This window comes from Emys orbicularis, chromosome 8, assembly GCF_028017835.1.
Source record: "Emys orbicularis isolate rEmyOrb1 chromosome 8, rEmyOrb1.hap1, whole genome shotgun sequence".
In the NCBI taxonomy this organism is placed as follows: domain Eukaryota; kingdom Metazoa; phylum Chordata; order Testudines; family Emydidae; genus Emys; species Emys orbicularis.
Genome location: NC_088690.1, coordinates 84,503,059 through 84,520,855, shown reverse-complemented (window position 1 = coordinate 84,520,855; position 17,797 = coordinate 84,503,059). Strand labels below are relative to the sequence as shown.

The window sequence follows — 17,797 nt, the reverse complement described above, 5'->3', positions numbered from 1 at the left end:
TAATTTACAGGCTCCCTCTCCTAAAGATCGCCTTTGCAGATTTTTCCCTGGTCTTAGCAATACTTAATCTCTATCCATCCGTAGGCCCCAGGTAGCCACACTTATACCTTGCTTTTGAAAACCACTGTGTTATTGATCGCTATTGGTTTCCACATGCTGCCTCTTTTGGGGTGTTTTGTTCCCTTCAAATCTCTCACTTCCCAAACACCCTCTTCACTGTTGCACTAGTACATCAGGATACCAACTTATAATGGTTTTAAAATCAAGCTAGAACTCTCTTAATAATAGCCTATTATTTCACCAGCAAAACTAGATTTGTATAAATCTATGCTCTCTTTGCAAATTATGATTGGTGATGTGTATTTGTTTTTAAGAAATCAAGCATTTAATGTGACCTGCACAAAATGGGTAGAGTTGTCTTTCAAGAATGTGAATAGATGGGAGCAACTGGTTTTCACAAGATTTAGAGCAGTGTTTCCCAAACTTGGGATGCCGCTTGTGTAGGAAAAGCCCATGGCGGCCTGGCCGGTTTGTTTACCTGCCGCGTCCGCAGGTTCGGCCAATCGCGGCTCCCACTGGCCGCGGTTCGCTGCTCTAGGCCAATGGGTGCTGCTGGAAGCGGCGGCCAGTACGTCCCTCGGCCCGCGCCGCTTCCAGCAGCTCCCATGGGCCTGGAGCAGCGAAACGCGGCCAGTGGGAACCGCGATCAGCTGAACCTGTAGATGCGGCAGATTAACAAACTGGCCTGGCCTGCCAGGGGCTTTCCCTACACAAGCAGCGTCCCAAATTTGGGAAACACTGCTTTAGAGCATTATCACTTTTTACATGTAGCATCTAACAGCGTGCATATTTCTTCAAATCTCTCCTGAATGCTTACTCTCAAATGACCTCTTTCCCTAGGATTTGTACAGATGGATGACGGGCGGAAGATTGTGTTTGTCCCAGGATGCTCTGTTCCTTTAACAATCATGAAGTCAGATGGAGGTTTCACATATGATACATCTGACTTAGCTGCTCTTAAGCAAAGGCTATTTGAGGAAAAGGCTGATATCATTGTTTATGTGGTGGATAGTGGGCAGGTGAGTACCCAGACCTCTGCTTTGTTGTTCAGTTAGTCACTAGATACTGCACTAGCCTAGAGGACAGGGGCTAGAAGGTGTTACCACATGATGGCTATTTGTTGGCCTTTATGTGAAATTATTTGGTAGTTACCGTCCAGTTCCTGATGGGCTGTGGGCCAATCACAGAATTCGCCACCACAGTTTAGACTCGTGGCGAGCTCAGCAGAGCCCAAGGATTTAACACTCAGGGAAACTAAACCATCTGCACATCTAGGTCAGTGCTGAGTCTGAATGGCTGGAGAGAGTGATAAATCTGCACTGTCACTGCTCATGCATGGCCTTATCTGTGGAGTCTCCAGAGCTGTCAGTTGAGTACGTTTCACCAGCATTTACATTCACTTAAATGGGAACTGTAAAATGCAGGCAGTGGTGATGTACTTGTCACACTCTCTTATACCGAGAATTGGGGAGGGATCTTTAAAAGTATCAGGCATTGATACTTTCTGAAAATCAGAATAGTCTATAGAAACTGATGACAGTGGTGGTTCATCATTACAAGTGTCCTGTGCAATGAGTCTAAAGGTGATCAGTTAAGGAAAGCTTTCTTTTTCCTTGTAATAGCACTCTTGGTACAAAAGCATTATACCAGACTCTCAATGAGAAAAAGACAATTAGAAAATGCAGCTGACAACTGCTTTTTATTTTCCTATTCCTTTGCAGTCAGTGCACTTGCAGACAGTATTCGCAGCAGGTCAGATGATTGGCTGGTATGACCCTGCCGTGACCAGAGTAGTCCATGCTGCATTTGGAGTGGTACTGGGAGAAGATAAGTAAGTTAAATGAATCGCTCATTTCATGGTACATTTAATGGATGCTGTGATTATACTTTGTCAGGCTGTCTCAGCATCAGACAACACAAAAAGAAAAGAAGTCAGATCATATTGCAGTTTTCATGGTCAGATTCGAGTAGACCCTGAAATATGTTTGAGACATATTCTTGTATGAGGACCTAAAATTCAAATATCACACAAGTACTTGCACTTTGAAAATTTGCTTTACATGTTGACATCTAAAATAATGAAACAACAAAGTTCACTTATTAATGAGTTTTTTGCATGTTTGCTGTGACTGTCATTCCATATATTCTGTTACTAGTCTATAAAAGTGCACTATTTTTCTGGAATCTAAACAGATCAAGTTTTTGGGGTGTTTTTTTTAAAGCCACCTCTCTTTCCATCCAAAATGAACTAGCTCTGCCCTGTTTTCATTTGAGAAAATTCTATCTTAAAAAAAAAAAAAACCACCAGATTTCTTGTAAATGAAGTTCATGTATGTCTAAATTAACATTGCAAACCAATGTTTCATTATTCGTTGGTAAAGTAACTGCAAAATAAGTAATCCGAATTTATTTTCCATAAGAAAAATATTTTATATATTACCCTGGCTCAATCATACTGGCTAGATTGTGGGTTTAGATTGCATATTGTTTGGCAAGATTATTCTGTCTACTCCATAGCAAATGTGTTTATAGCTTGTGTTTCTGTTTCGGTAATTGGGAACACCTTAACCACAGAATTGTCCTGTAGGATTCTCTCTGTGAAGGGGATATGTAGCTAATTCAGCATTTTTTTACAGTCCTGTTTTATCCTTTTGCTACAAATAGAAGTATATGTGGCAGTGGCCCACAAGACTCACAAACTAATTCCAGTATGGCTTGAAATTCTATGTCTGTTTTTCGCAGCTTCACATTGCAATATTGTGACTCTGAGTCACAAGGAACATATCGCATAGCATGTTCAAGTGTTGTACTGTGGGTCGCTGCGATTCCACTCTAAGCTATATCCTCTGTCTCCCTCTTTCTGGTTGGTGAAGGGATGGTTTTTCATTTCTCCTTCACTTCCCCCATCTTCCTTGGGCTGCATGGATATTGAAAGGGATCCCAATGCCCCTATCTCTAGGCCAGTTACTTAGTACTCCATCTCAAGCTCCTTTTCTTCTCTTAGGTGATACTGCAGTCAGACCTATGCATTCTGCAAGAGCTACGTGTAGCTGAGAGTCCACACACTGTCTCCTTGCTGTTGCATTTCAATATTAAAATAGGGGGAAATATTTTGAGCTGTTTTCCTGACAACTGTTTTTGCTCTGATGGTACAGGAAAACTGTCCTACACATATGACTGACACCCTGGCCAGCCAATTGTAAACCTTCTTTTTCTCCAATTAGTTTTATTACAGTTCCCATCCGCCCTTATAGGTGCACCAGTTAGATGCCTGTTTTATACGTTTAACTCCGGAGCGGAGGCCATTGGAATGTGCAGCTGACTCTATTAGACTATTGAGAAATGTGGGCCACCCAAGTAATTGTAAGATTTAGTTCTGCAGGGGCTTGTATATAGTGCTGATTGTGACCCATGGGGTTTCTATAGAGCCAAGCAGGATTTTTGTCTATGTGCTTTCAGGAAAAAGTTCAAAACTCGTTCAGGGGATACAGTGCGGCTCATTGAGCTACTGGAAGAGGGGCTGAAACGATCAATGGACAAACTGAAGGACAAAGAGCGTGACAAGGTAATTGATGGCTTACTTTCCTTCTTGGAAACAAATATGTGGTGAGTTTCATCATGTACTGGCTGCTTCTGTATAATGGATCCAAGGGGAATATATACAGAGCAAGACTTTCCCCTCCATCACATTGCTCACTTGGCTTATTTTCAGTGTTAACATTCTACTGCATGTTGTGATTAGCAAGCAGCTCTCTTTTACGGCCTGGAATTGTTCTTGACACCAGTAGGAGAGGCTCTCCACCTCTGAAGCTCTTAAACTTCCCTGCAGTGTGGAGTAGACACTGATGCTAATTCCTAATGGATTTAGTGCAATTCTGGGTTAATTTGAGCTGGCAGGATTGCACCGCAGGCAAAGCCTCAGCACTGGCTGGACATTGTAGTTTTGAAACATACAGTGTCTGGGGGCTTGTCTGCATGGGGAAGTTAGTGGGCAGGAAGCTACGGTGCGAATTGAAAGCACACTAGCTACTCTGCACGTACTCCCGGTGGGGACATGCTGAATGCCCTCGGGCAGTTTAGCTTAATGCACTTCTCAAATGCCTTACGCTGCTGGGCAAGAAGGCTCCCTTAGTGCACAGTAAGAGGGTCCACATGTGTGCACTAGGTACTCCGCACTATCTACTGTCGGCTTTTTCCCTTTGGAATATTTATTGCACAGTTGGATCCAGGAGAATAAATTAGGATGTTAAAGCTTCCAGTGCTCGAAGCATTTACTGTAATCATCCCCGCACCGCTCCTTGCTCTGCCTGAAGCTGGTGCAGAATGCTGAGCAACCTGCTCTTCGGGAACAACTCGGAATCTGAGTTGTCGGAGACTGTCCCAGCATGGTGCCAGGAGCCTCTTGGGAGAGCAGGGATCTTTAATAGGGGAAAAGGGTGAGATATGAGCAAAGTTTAGAAGGGGGCAGGGTGTGAGATGAGTAGGAGAGGCAGAGCCAGCAAACAGGCAGTTGAGGATGATAAGCAACTCCAGGACTTGATCCTGTTGTTTGGGACAGAAATTCTCTTGCCAGCAATAGGTGGGGGAGGTTAGTTAGGTGAGGAGATGTCACCGGCCATAGAAGAGCAGGAGCAAAGATCGATACATTAAAAATTAAAATGAACGTTAAGTCCACCAGGAACCCCATCTTAGCACTTGCAGAGCTGCTATACCAGTGTCAGCAGTGGCCAACTGGTGGAAACAATTTAAAAAAAAAAAGTTGGGGCAGGTCATGTTCCTTGTCTGAGTGAGAGAAGTTCCTGCATTGTAAAACAGCGTTAAATCTCCACTGTAAGATGCAACGGAGGAACAGCTGATTTCTTAAAGGTCCAGCAGGTGGTGGTAGAATACAGGGGGTAGCCGTGTTAGTCTGTATCCACAAAAACAACAAAGAGTCCGGTGGCACCTTAAAGACTAACAGATTTATTTGGGCATAAGCTTTCATGGGTAAAAAACCTTGTTGTTTTTTTGGTAGAACCAGGGCTTTGGAGCGGAGCCCGGAGCTGGAGCGTGGACCAGTAGGTTTTTGCCTGGAGCCGGAGCGGAGCAATTCAAAAATTTGATTGCTCCAAATCCCTGGTTACAACAGCCTCAAAATAGCTTCAAAAATGTATAGCACGGCAGTTTGCTCTTGCGTAGCCTTCAACTGTGTTACCTCGTTACATACTGTATTCCACTATGTGAGGTGATCTAATTTTGAAGAGATCCTCATTTTCTGGAACACAAGTCAAAACTTTCAGACCATTCTGTTATGCTGATGGGGGAAGAAGGATGCCCTTTAGAATATAGGAGAGCATGCTAAACTGTTCCTAAACTTCTCTGAGGTCAATCAGACAGTGGGGCAGTATACTAATTTACAGTTACATGGCATTTTCTGCCTTCCAAAGCACTTTACCAGCAATGCAACTTCACCACTAATTAGGTGGGGGGCCACAACCAGCTGACATTTTGGTTAAAGGCACTGGGCGCAACCACTAATTTTGCTGTCCGTGCACACACGACAGGGCCTCAGTTTCAAGTATCACAGGAACAACACCTGCATGGGACTTCTTTGGCAGCAGGAAGTATTGTGCTGATCCTGCTGTGTTTCCAGATAATCTAGGTGTCCACCTTATAGTAAGCCTTGATGAAATAGAAAATTCACTTAAGGGATAAGGACATTTAGCTGAACAGTCAGTGCTTTGAAATGGGTTCTTACTAGTTAATTTCCCTCTGGAAAAAGCATTCAAAGCCCATGAGTTGACCGTGTTTCCCCCCAGCATGTTACTTGGCTGGTGCCTCTAGAATATTTCCTGCTGAGGCCTTTCCATTTCTCTGGGGTTGTGGTGAAGCAAATGCTGTGTAGGGGACAGAATGGTTACAACTTGGTTTTTCGTTTTTCTTTTTGGTCTTCCATAGGTTCTAACTGAAGAAGAACTGAAGGCTGCCCAGACATCAGTTGCTTTTGGCTGCATTAAATACGCTGACCTCTCCCATAACAGGATGAATGATTACATCTTTTCTTTTGATAAAATGTTGGATGACAGAGGAAATACAGCTGCTTACTTGCTCTATGCCTTCACTCGAATCAGGTAGCGCAAGAGTATCTTGGTTGCTTTAAGACCTAGCTTAAAATGAGTTGCCCTTTAGATTGCAAAAAGTGTAATACACCTCTACCTCGATATAACGCTGTCCTCAGGAGCCAAAAAATCTTACCACGTTATAGGTGAAACAGCGTTATATTGAACTTGCTTTGATCCACTGGAGTGCGCAGACACCCCTCCCCCCCCCCCCCCCCCCCCCCCCGGGAGCACTGCTTTACCGCGTTATATCCGAATTTGTGTTATATCGGGTGGCGTTATATCGAGGTGGCGCGGTGTATGTCTATGCCATCTTTTATTAACTAAAAATAACAGAATTCCTGGGGAAATCTCTGCTGTGGTCTCCTTTGCTCTCCTGCTGCTTACTCAAAAAAAAATATTATTTGTGTTTGGGGCCTTAAGCCTGTTTCATTTTGTTTCCCGAGCTGCTTGCCCTGATGATATCTTTAAATGCCAAAGGAGGAGTCTAGCTGGACCCCTCTGAAAAGCTCTGCCTTGTTTAGTATAAAATATCTACCATGCTTCATAACAGCTTAGCCTGAACTCTGTGCTGGGCTGAAACTTCATCTCCCTTGGTAAATCTGTTATCAGTATTATCAGGTGGTGCATGCTGTGATCTAGGCCCCATATGTTCTGAGAGGGCATGGAAGTGGAACTCCTTCTTGGCCAGTCACTGCAGGCTGTCCTGCCAGCTGGATGGAGAGCATATCTAATTTTTCTAGCAGTGTGGCCATTGTCTTGTTTTCTGCCTTCATGTCTCGATGGAGCCTATTTAGTGAACATGGTCAACTTCCTCCCTCAGAAGGGGCAGGTCTGTTTTCGGTGCACATGCTCCAGCAATGTGTGGAGAAGTTTTCCAGGCAGGCATCTCTGAGTGACATTACAGGGTAGAGCTCTCTCCCAAATGAATAGTTGTATAGGTTTATTAATAATTACATAGCCCACTCTCACAAGGGAACTGGGCACCACCACCTCTTTTGGGTACCTGTCCCTGTTCTCTCTCCCATCTGTTACTGCTTTCCCTCTTTTTTTCCACTGCCCCCACATACACTTGAGCCCCCAGGCTTCTTCCCACATCAGTGCCTGGTCACCTTTTAAGCTTCTCATCCACTCTTCCTCTTGAATGCGTGTCCAGCCCCTTGCTGCTTCCATGCACTAATGCCTCCACCCAGTGCATGCCTCCTGCATTAATCGCCTATGTTCTTGCAATGTACTGAATATTCTTCTATGCAGTTCAGGCCGTTTTCTAATATCTGATTAAGTTACCACTCCGTAGCTAGATCTTTCAAATCAGAACCCCTTTGCTTTCGGCCCTTCAATCCTGTTGCAAAATTCCATACATAAGCATGACCAATGCTGGGCTGTTTTTTTTGTCAGATCTATAGCACGTCTGGCCAACATTGATGAAGAGATGCTGCAGAAGGCAGCTAGAGAAACAAAGATATTACTGAACCACGAAAAGGAGTGGAAACTGGGCAAGTGCATTCTGAGATTCCCTGAGATTCTGCAGAAGATTTTGGATGATCTCTTATTACACACACTCTGTGACTACCTCTATGAGCTGGCCACCACCTTCACAGAGTTCTACGATAACTGTTACTGTGTGGAAAAAGACAGACAAACTGGTGAGTGCATCCCTTAAACTTGCTTGCAGCGAACACATCTTTGTGAGGTTGTAATTGGAGAATTCTAATGATACAATTGATCAGGTTTGCACCAGATTCCAGGCTGAAAGGTCATAATATCTAGGAGTGGGGAGTCTTAATTTTGTGTTAAGGATGCTGCTACTACAGTAATTCTTGGTTGCAAGGTAACTAATGCACAAGCATGTCAAGGCAGCTTTTTGTTGTTGTTTCTGCAGAGCTACTGCTAATAGTAAATAATATCTAGTTTTTATGACAAGTAATTTTTATAAACAAGTGCATGTCTTGGCCTATTCAAAAAATAGAGCTATTGCCGTGTATGAAGGAGTGCTGTCTGTGGCCCACATTGACTGCTCTTTCTCTGCTTTATAGAAGACTCAACAGTTCCCATTTATATTTAAAAAAGAAATTCATCATATATATAAAAGCAACCTACAAGTGCTCAGAATAAGTTTAGTTTTCCAAGTGCTAGCACACGTAACAAAACTTTCTCAAGTAGAGAAAAAAGTGGGCATTAGTGATCATCTCTCGTGAAAAATGCTACTTGCTGTACCTCCTGGGTGTATTAAATAGTGCATTTTTACCAATCCCTTTTAGTGTAATGGAAGCTACATAATTCTAACTGTACTACATCATGGAAACAGCACAAATGCTGTGACTGTAATGTCTAATTTGTGAAGCTTCCTGACCATCTCATTCAAGCTTGCACTATTTTTCTTTCTTCTTCAGGAACGATAGTGAAGGTGAACATGTGGAGAATGTTGCTGTGTGAAGCAACAGCTGCCGTCATGGCCAAAGGGTTTGACATCCTGGGCATCAAACCAGTCCAGAAGATGTAACTACTTCTGCACTTGGACCTCTTGTATTTTACTAAACTAGTTTTCTTAGCTGTCATAGGAGTCTCATTCAAAACCTACTTTAAAAATAAAAAAGTGCTAACATTGTGTGGATTGAACTTGTGTGTGCTGCCCTGTATGTGGGTGGCATATTGTCAGTGTGATGTTTTAAAGGATATGAAACTCTTACACACAGGTGCCTGAATTTATATATCGCACGCTGAATAGGTACATAAAAAACAAGGTCAAGAATGCATCAATAGTGTAACCTGGAAGAGAGACAAAGAGAGAGAACAGAGCTGACAAGTGTTTGAGGGCTGCACCTTTATTAGAGGTGCTTTGTCCAAGCTATTACAATCTGAGTATTGCAACCAAAAGTATGTACAGAAAAGGAACAAAACTGAGTAAATACAAATCTGAGGAAAGTGGTTAAATTCTTATGCATATTAACATTCCAGACTTTCAAAATATATAAAGCTATAGTACCCGAGGCTGCCCTGTGCACACTACGTTGCATAGCCTCATTTAAGTGTTTTTCAATAGCTTAAGCTTAATTCTTTTGAAAGATGCAGTTGTAGACACACCAGTTAGATCAGTGATACTCAGATCACCAGGAGTGCAGGAGACAAAGAGCCATAGTATGTGAAGTCATTGTTTCATTTACTATATATTCATATTTAAACAGTATGATGGGAAATATTTAGTTTTTATTTATATTATTCTCACAGAAAAAAGGCCTGACCAAATATTCTTATTTTATCAACTACAATTAAATCACACTTTTAATATCATGAGCTACAAAGAACCACAGGGGAGACAAAGATTTAGCTTATTTTAAGTTCAGTTGAAGCGGTGCCTGTTTTGTATCTAGTACTATTGAGCTTAAGTAGTTTCACCCATCGCTTGTCTTATTCTCACTTATCAGCACCTAGAAAGAAGACAGTTAAAACACTGTTTCTAATACTTATGTAGGGTACAGGGATGTGGCAAAGCCTCCATAAATTACGAGCAGTTGGCACATCTATGTTCTGCATCTGCAGCTGTGCCACTGATGTCTAAGGGTTTGTTTTTTTTTAACTATTGTAAACTAGAAATAGATTAAATAAAGCACCTACTTATACTGCAGCATAGCATACATCCAGCCAAACAAAAAGTTTCCTCTCAGGGCATTTAAAATCATTAGCTGCTATTGCACAATACTAACCTCTCTCACTTTTCATTGTAAGCATGGTACACTGGACTTTCTAAAGCTTACATATTACAGAGCAATTTTTTAAAAATCACTTGCTGTACCTGTTACAAAATTCAGTATAGCATCCCTGACCATATATTGCTATATTTTTACATGCATTGTCATTGTTTGTGCTCACATCTAAATGTTGAAATATTTAAGATGTCCGGGTTGCTTAGTATTTTTTAAAAAGCTGCATTAGCATTTAGAATAGGATGCAGTGTACTGGAGGTAGATTGAGACCCAAAGTAGTGCAAAATTATCTCCAAGCCTGGCTCCAGGTTTAGCTGTGTGACTTGTTAGCAGAGCTTTTACATTTTTAATCGCCAGCTCAGGAAAACTTGTCACCACCTATATTTCCAGTGCTGCAATAAAGTTAATCTGGCAGCATTACTATGAGCATGTGGGGCCTAGCGTCTAGTTTTCAGTGGGGTTTAAGAGCAAAATGGTAAAGTAGCATTATTGTGGGTGCTGGTAAGTCTGCTAACATGCGCTCTCTCTCCATAATACCTAAGAACGGCTATACTGGGTCAGCCCAGTGGTCCATCGACCCCAGCAGCCTGTCTTCTGCCAGTGCTTCAGAGGGACTGAATAGAACAAGCAAGCATTGAGTGATCCATCTCGAACACTCAGCTTGTGGCAAAAAGAGGCTAGGGAACATGCCACTGATGGACCTATTCTCCATGAACGTAGCTTGTTCTTCCTTTGAACCCTGTTAGCATTGTTTTGGCCCTCACAACGTAAGTTCCACAGGTTGACGCTGAGTCATGGGATGAATAACTTGCTTTTCTTTGTTTTAAACCTGCTGCCTATTAATTTCATTGAGGGCCCCCTGGTTTTTGTGTTATATGAAGGAACACTTCCCTTTCGCCACACCATTCATGGTTTCATAGATCTTTATCATATGTGCCTTGTAGCTGTCTGTTTTCTATACTGAACAGTCCCACTCTTTTTAATCTCTCCTCCTAGGAAGCTGTTCCATACCCCTAATTATTTTTGTTGCCTTGCTCTGTACCAGTCTCTTTCTTTGCAATGGGGTGACCAGCCCTGCATGCAATATTCAAGATGTGGGCATGCCATAAATTGATATAGTGGTATTATCTATTCCTTGCCTTGTGATGCCTAACATTGAAAACAGCTAACAGTGACCAATCCATCCAAGGTCTTTTTCTTGAGTGGTAACAGCTAATGTTGTATGTATAGATGGGCTTATGTTTCCCAATGTGCATTACTTTGAATTTCATCTTCCATTTTTGTTGTGGAGATCAGTAAGAACCCTTTGTACTGCTTCACTGCCACCTCATTGTTCATGTTGGGGCACACCACTCTTTACCTTGCTCCCTTCTGAAAATTAGCCATTTATTCCTACCCTTTGGTTCTGCGTTTTAACCTGTTACTGATCCACGAGGTGCCCTTCCCTCTTATCCCATGACTCTCTTACGATTTTTTTGGTAAAGGACCTTGCTCAAGTATTTTATCAACTGGCTTACCCTCAAAGAATTTCAGTAGATTGGGGAGGTATGATTTCCTGTTACAAAAGCCCTGTTGACTCTTCTGTAACATCTTGTGTTTATCTTTGTGTCTGCTAATTCTGTTCTTTACTATAGTTTCACTCAGTTTGCCTGGTACTAAACTTAGTCTTACGAGCCTGTAGTTGCCTGGATCACCACTGCAGCCTTTAAAAAAAAATGGGTGTCACATCAGCTAGTACAGAAGTTGAAGTAGGTTACATATTACCCATAGCACTTTCCTATTTGAGTTCCTTCACAACTCTTTGCTGAATGCCTTCTGCTGACTTAAAGTGATAAATTAAACAGTAATGTTCCATAAACCTCCTCTATTGCCACCTCAATCTGGGACAGTTTGCATTGCCACCTAAAACTAATACAGTAGCTCACATCCTCTGCAGTAAAGGCTGAGTCAAAGAATTCGCTTGGCTTCTTAACAATAGCCTGCTCTTCCTGGAGTGCTCATTTAACACCTTGGTCCTCCAACATTCCTGATTCTGCTGTTCTCAAACTTATTTTTGCTTTGTGTCTTTTTCTTCTTTTGACTTGCCAGAGTTTATGTTCCTGTCTGTTCTTTTCAGTAGGATTTGACTTCCAATTTTAATGGCTTTTTTTGTTTGTTTGTTGCTTTTACCACTTTTACTTTGTTGGTCCTCTTACTATGGTGTATTTAAAATGTTTCCATGCCCTTTGCACACATTTCACTGTTGTGGCTGTTCCTTTTAATTTAGAGTGAACTAGCTTCTTTTTTTTTTAAATGTAATTCCCTTTTCTAAAGTTAAATGCTACTACAGTGGGCTCCTGTTAAATTTATATTATGGTTGCTATCAGCAAGTCTTTCAGCTATATTCACCTCTTTGCCAAACATGCTCAATTTAGGACTAAATCAACATTTGCTTCTCCCCTTCTGGGTTCCAGAACTAGCTGCTCAAGGAAGCAGTTTTTTGACACCACAAATTATTGTCTTTGCTTCCCAGCCTGAGGTGACCTGTACCCAGTCAAATTGGGGATAGTTAAAATCTTCCATTATTACTCAGTTTTCTATTTTTATAATCTTTCTCCCAAACCATTTCACAATCACCATCTTGGACAGGTAGGAGGTAAGAATATAGCAGTAGGAATATTTTATTATTGAAGCATAGAATTTTTAGCCATAGAAAGTCTGTTACAATTTGATTCATTTAAGATTTTTATTGTATTTGCCCTTATTCTTTCTTGCACATGTACCACCAGTAGGTCCCCATCCATCAGCACTACCTCATCTCTCATTCCTATATATTTTGTACCTTTGTATTACTGTGTCCCATTGATAGACATCACAGAAACTTGGTGGAAGGATGACAATTATATCACTATCCTCATTCAATACCAGACACTTATCTTAGTATTATAACTTACAGCATTTGGATACAAACAGTCACTTTTTAGCTGTCAGTCGCTATGTGATGTAATTGAGTGGAACTCTCTTTCATTTGACTGTCTCTTCAGTTCCTACCTGTGCTTTACCGCTCTAGTTATGTTCAACCACACTAGCTCAGAGCTAGTGCCTGCTATGCCTACTGTCCAGATAGCCCAGCTCTTATGTAGCACTAAGAAATCTATTGGTGATACACTGTTCAGAACTTCTACTCGCTGTTGGTAAGACACTGATAACACTCACACCACTATCAGTGTAAGGATGTAACATTGCTACTTTGCATGGCATACACCTAAGCAACTCTAAATCACACCTGCAACTATGAATGAGTTCCAAGACATCATAAATCAAGGACAAGTTAGTTTTACAAGAACACCCTCCCCCCCCACACACACACACACCCCACAGCTGTATAAAACATTTACCCCTAGGAGTAGCACCTTAATTATCTGTGTACACACACTTTTTGGTTTTCATGATGAGCAGCTTATTAAAGGTACATAAGGAATGTTTAACCATGACTGTAGTTCAGAAGACAAGCACAATGCCTATGATTGAGCTCAAGTGACTGAAGTTGCAGGTTACATGCAGAAACTGGTTTTTGATAGTCCATTCACATAATTTCTGCTTAGAATTTAGCTTGGTTAGGTTGACTTATGGCTGTTATTTAACAGTTGAAATGTATTCCTAAAGCTTCACCATGGTGAAAGTAGGCAACGTTCTCAAATGCAGGAACTCTACTCATAACGTTAAAACAACCACCCCCACCAGATTTGGTTTTTTATTATGTAAAAAGGAAGTATCAAGAGAGTTAACAGCACATGCTAAAGTATTTAGCTCCCTCTCGTAAAAGGCATAGGTTTTCAGCCCTATTTTCAACTGTAAAGAGGTTAAAATTAACTTCACATCTCCACCACCTTATTCAATAAAAAGAAAATTCAAGAGACATAATACTCTAGAATGCATAGAAGTCTACATCTTATAAAATATTAATGCGTATTTGGAAAAATACCATATTTTTAGTTTAATAACTTACTTTATAACTATAATTTTGAACCAGCATATTTTGTCTTTCCTAGATGTAACAATTGCATTTTATAACTTCGTATATATACACATACATACATTTGACCTTTTAGCTATCTCTGTGCAGCCAGTTCAAGAACAGCTTCCTGAAACTGGAAAAAGAAAAAAAGCAGCTTTATAAAATTACTATTTTACATTACATTATATGCCATTACAAATTACTTCTTGGTTTATTAGTTTTAAAATATAGGCAAGTCTATTGAGTCTATAGCTTTTAAAATGATAGCAGAGGAGCAGTTCATGCCTCCGCACCAGTCTCTGTTTAGAACCAGGTGCTTTAGATTTTCATTTCCTTTGTGTCGTTCCTGAGAGGTTTGAAGGAGTCTTTTATCCTCATCAGTTCTGCAGCACACATATGACCAAAAACTCTGTTGTACCATTCTGTTGTTCGTCCCCTGTAAACCAAGAAGTTGATATATTAGCAGCCCTTAAAATAGGGGTCTCAAACACGCGGCCTGGCCCACCAAACTCCCCGCCCCTCTGCCTATCCGTGGGATTGCCCCCTGTGGCGTTGCGAGCCCCACGCCGCTCTCTGAAGCGGCTGGCAACACGCCCCTTCGGGCCGGGGGGGGGTAGGGGGAAGGAGGCAGAGGGCTCCTGCATTGCCTCCTTCCAGGCACCACCCCCGGCCGGGAACAGGGAACCGCGGCCAATGGGAGCTTCATGGGAGGTACCTAGAGGAGCAGCAAGAGCCATGCACGCACAGAACCCTGAGCCCCCGCCCAGGAGCTGCAGGGACACGGTTCCAGCTGCTTCCTGGAACGGAGAGGGATGGGGCCGGGGGCCAGGGCAGGCGGACAGGGAGCCGCTCTAGGTAAGCGGCGCCGGGATGGAGCTCGCACCCTGCACCCCAACTCCCTGCCCTGAGCCCCCTGCCACATCCCACACCCCAACCCCCTGCCCTGAGCCCCCTGCCACATCCCACACACCCCTGCACCCCAACCCCCTGCCGCATCCCACACCCCTCCTGCACTCCCTGCCGCACCCCTCACCCTCTTGCACCCCACCCACCAACGCCCTGCCGAGCCCCCTGCCGCACCCTGCACACCACCTGCACCTCAACTCCCTGCCCTGAGCCGCTGCCGCACCCTGCACCCTTTCTGCACCCCCTGGGGGCAGCGTTGGGGTGGGGACTTTGGGGAAGGGGTTGGAATGGGGCAGGGAAGAGGTGAGGCAGGGGCGGGACCTAATGGAAAGGGTGGCGTGGGGGCGGGGCCAGAGGCAGCGAGTGGGGGGGGTCAGTGATGCAGCCCTTGGTTCAATGCACTAGTCCTCATGTGGCCCTCGTGGTCATTGGAGTTTGAGACCCCTGCCTTAAAAGATATTTAAACAGGACTAAGCAATTCATTTTCTTTCTGTCCACTACCTTCTTAATTTGTAAGCACATACACACCTAATTATTAGTAGTACTGCAGTAGTGCCTACATGCCCCCACCCTCACAGTGGGTGTGTACATACAAAAGGCCAACTCCTCCCAGTAAGATAGTTTGGCTAGGTCTGGGAAAGAGGAGGGCTTAATGCAAAAATGCACTAATTCCAGTGGAGAAACAGTGGAAGAGGTTCATTTTCTTATCACACCTAGGTTATAGTAGAATTTTTGACTGGTCATCTTGGTGTTAGCGATTAATGACATTTTGCTAACTGCTGCAAATCTCTTCCCAATGGGTGTTGGGGGCACATCTATCAAACCTTCCAAATGAGCCATTGCAGCCATTCCCCAACAGAGTCCCACTTGTTTTTCTATTCAGTGACACTGGTGACTATTTCGCAGCTTGATGCAGACTGTTTAGCCAAAGTGGTGCCACTTTACTTGGGACTCTCGCCCCTTTGGGTTTTGGTTAATTGAAACAAAATGTAGCAATTCAAGTCCATTGGACATTTCACAGTGTCCTCAAAGTTGGCTCACATTTCTGGGAGCTTTCCAGAGCTCAGACAGGAGGTGAGTCATGCCCAGATGTAAAGCACACATGAAAAAGAGAGATTACAGTATAACACTGTGCCTCAAATGTTTTTAAAATTGAGACATGCAATTTAAAGCTGACCCTTCCATCTCCCCAGCAAGACCATCCCTTACATAATAAGTCACATCTCTTGGCAGCATTGAGGTTACTAGAATTCACTGTTCTTGGGCAGAATATGTTGTGTCTGAGTGAAATCTAACTTTCCTCCAACATCATAGGACTTGACTCTCTTCCACCAGCTTATTTATTCTGAAACACCATGGAGAAAAAAATCCCTCTACACATAATACCCCATTAGCCTGCCTTTGATTAAACTGTGTGCTATGTCCCCCTCTACAGGTCCGGAGCAAGGCATATCCTGCAGAATAACTACTCTGTGCATGATTGAAGCTCCCATTTTACCAAAGGTTTTGCATGTGCCCCAAGATTTTAGAATATTGGGGGTTAACTTGTACCTGTTTGTTTGTTGTAGGGAGACAGAGTAACAAGAGTCATCTTTGTTTCTAGAAATCTAGCTAACATGCAGCCCCTGTCGTCACTCACGAGACCGGCTTCACCAGCATAGAATGTGAAGCAATCAGCTTTCCCAGCTTCTAGATATTCAGCATTGGATTATACCAGTTGCTTGGCGTTTTCTACCTCTCTCCCTGTAAACTCACACAGATCATTGCAGCCACAAATAGGGCAGCTATTATAAATAGCTCTCTAACAGCACACAATAACACTGTGCGACAGCTTCAGACAGGGTGTGATGAATAGTTCTAGTACTCACTGTGTTTGAGGCAATTAATATAAAATTCATAGTCAAAAAAATCTCAGTAAAAGATTATGTGAGATTTTAAATACCATCTGTCCCAATACCAAAATAGCTTTGTTGTCGATACTCTGTGGGGACAGAATACTTCTCTACAGCGAGCACAAACTCAAACCTGTAGTAGACAACCCACTTGGCAAAGACATCTTTGCAGATACACAAAATAAATCAACGGGCACTTCTTATCCAAAGACTTCAAAGTGTTTTTACACAGGTGAGGAAGTAGCATTATCCTCATTTCACAAGGGGGAACTTTTACAAGGAAGAGAGATTAAGTGGTTTGCCCTAGATCATCCAGCAAGTTAGTGGCAGACCCAGGAATCTAACCCAGACTCCAGTCTCGTGCCCTCTCCACTTGAGTGCTAAGTATTATTTTATGTTAATTTCCTCTATGTTACTGTAGAATACATGTGACAGAACATATTGGTGGCTGGAAAGCTGTGCTCAGGACCCAGCAGCACCACAGGGCTAAGGTAAAGAAGCATAAACTAAAATGATACCTCGTGTCTGTCCGGCAGACGTGAGTCACTTTGGATTTCTGGGAGCCAACTGGTTCTATGAGATACTGACACAAAAGGACATGGGCCAAAATCCCATGCAGAGTAGCTCCTTCACTGTCAACTGAGGTAGCTGCCAAAATACAGGTGCCACTTTGGGGATCAGTCCTCCAAGTCCTAGAACAAAAAAGGGCATTTTTAGGATGTTTCGCACAGATGTTTTTACATGGCTGGACAATCTGATGTTCTGCCTATGGCGTAAAGCAATATTCTGATGGGCAGAGACCAAATCAGTTAATGCACGACATGAATAAAAATCTTTTCCATGCCTCAATCCATATGGAGGAAGCTTACAAATCCTGCCATAAACGACCTATTTGTGTTGCACTAGCACCTACAGGTCATGGATGAGGGTTCCTTTGTCCTAGGCACTGTTCAAATGCATAATAAAGACAGCCCCTGCCCGGAACAGTTTACAATCCATATAGAGAGACATATGGAGGAGCTAACTAAGCCCTTGTCTACACTACACACTTATGTCAGTATAACTACATTGCTCAGTTTGGAAAATCCACACCTCTGAGCTACATAGTTATAACTGACCTAACCCCCTGTATAGACAGCG

At 42.7% G+C, this 17,797-nt stretch overlaps 2 protein-coding genes across 3 annotated transcripts in view; one reads left to right on the top strand and one right to left on the bottom strand.

The window, feature by feature from the left end:
* The window catches only part of RARS1 (arginyl-tRNA synthetase 1), a 34,155-nt gene extending 25,391 nt beyond the window's left edge, over nt 1–8,764 (top strand). For both annotated transcript variants that reach the window (XM_065409174.1, XM_065409175.1), the window contains exons 10-15: nt 901–1,079; nt 1,782–1,891; nt 3,520–3,625; nt 5,998–6,170; nt 7,557–7,804; nt 8,552–8,764. In XM_065409174.1, coding sequence (XP_065265246.1) covers nt 901–1,079; nt 1,782–1,891; nt 3,520–3,625; nt 5,998–6,170; nt 7,557–7,804; nt 8,552–8,661 — 926 coding nt within the window. In that variant the 3' untranslated portion in view covers nt 8,662–8,764. The remainder of the gene's footprint in view (nt 1–900; nt 1,080–1,781; nt 1,892–3,519; nt 3,626–5,997; nt 6,171–7,556; nt 7,805–8,551) is intronic.
* A 5,413-nt stretch (nt 8,765–14,177) lies between these two features.
* Nucleotides 14,178–17,797, bottom strand: part of LOC135882298 (rho GTPase-activating protein 7-like) — a 143,292-nt gene continuing 139,672 nt past the window's right edge. Inside the window, exons 13-14 of the mRNA XM_065409162.1 lie at nt 17,176–17,349; nt 14,178–14,295 (exon numbers count right to left, since the gene is read on the bottom strand). Coding sequence (XP_065265234.1) covers nt 14,178–14,295; nt 17,176–17,349 — 292 coding nt within the window. The remainder of the gene's footprint in view (nt 14,296–17,175; nt 17,350–17,797) is intronic.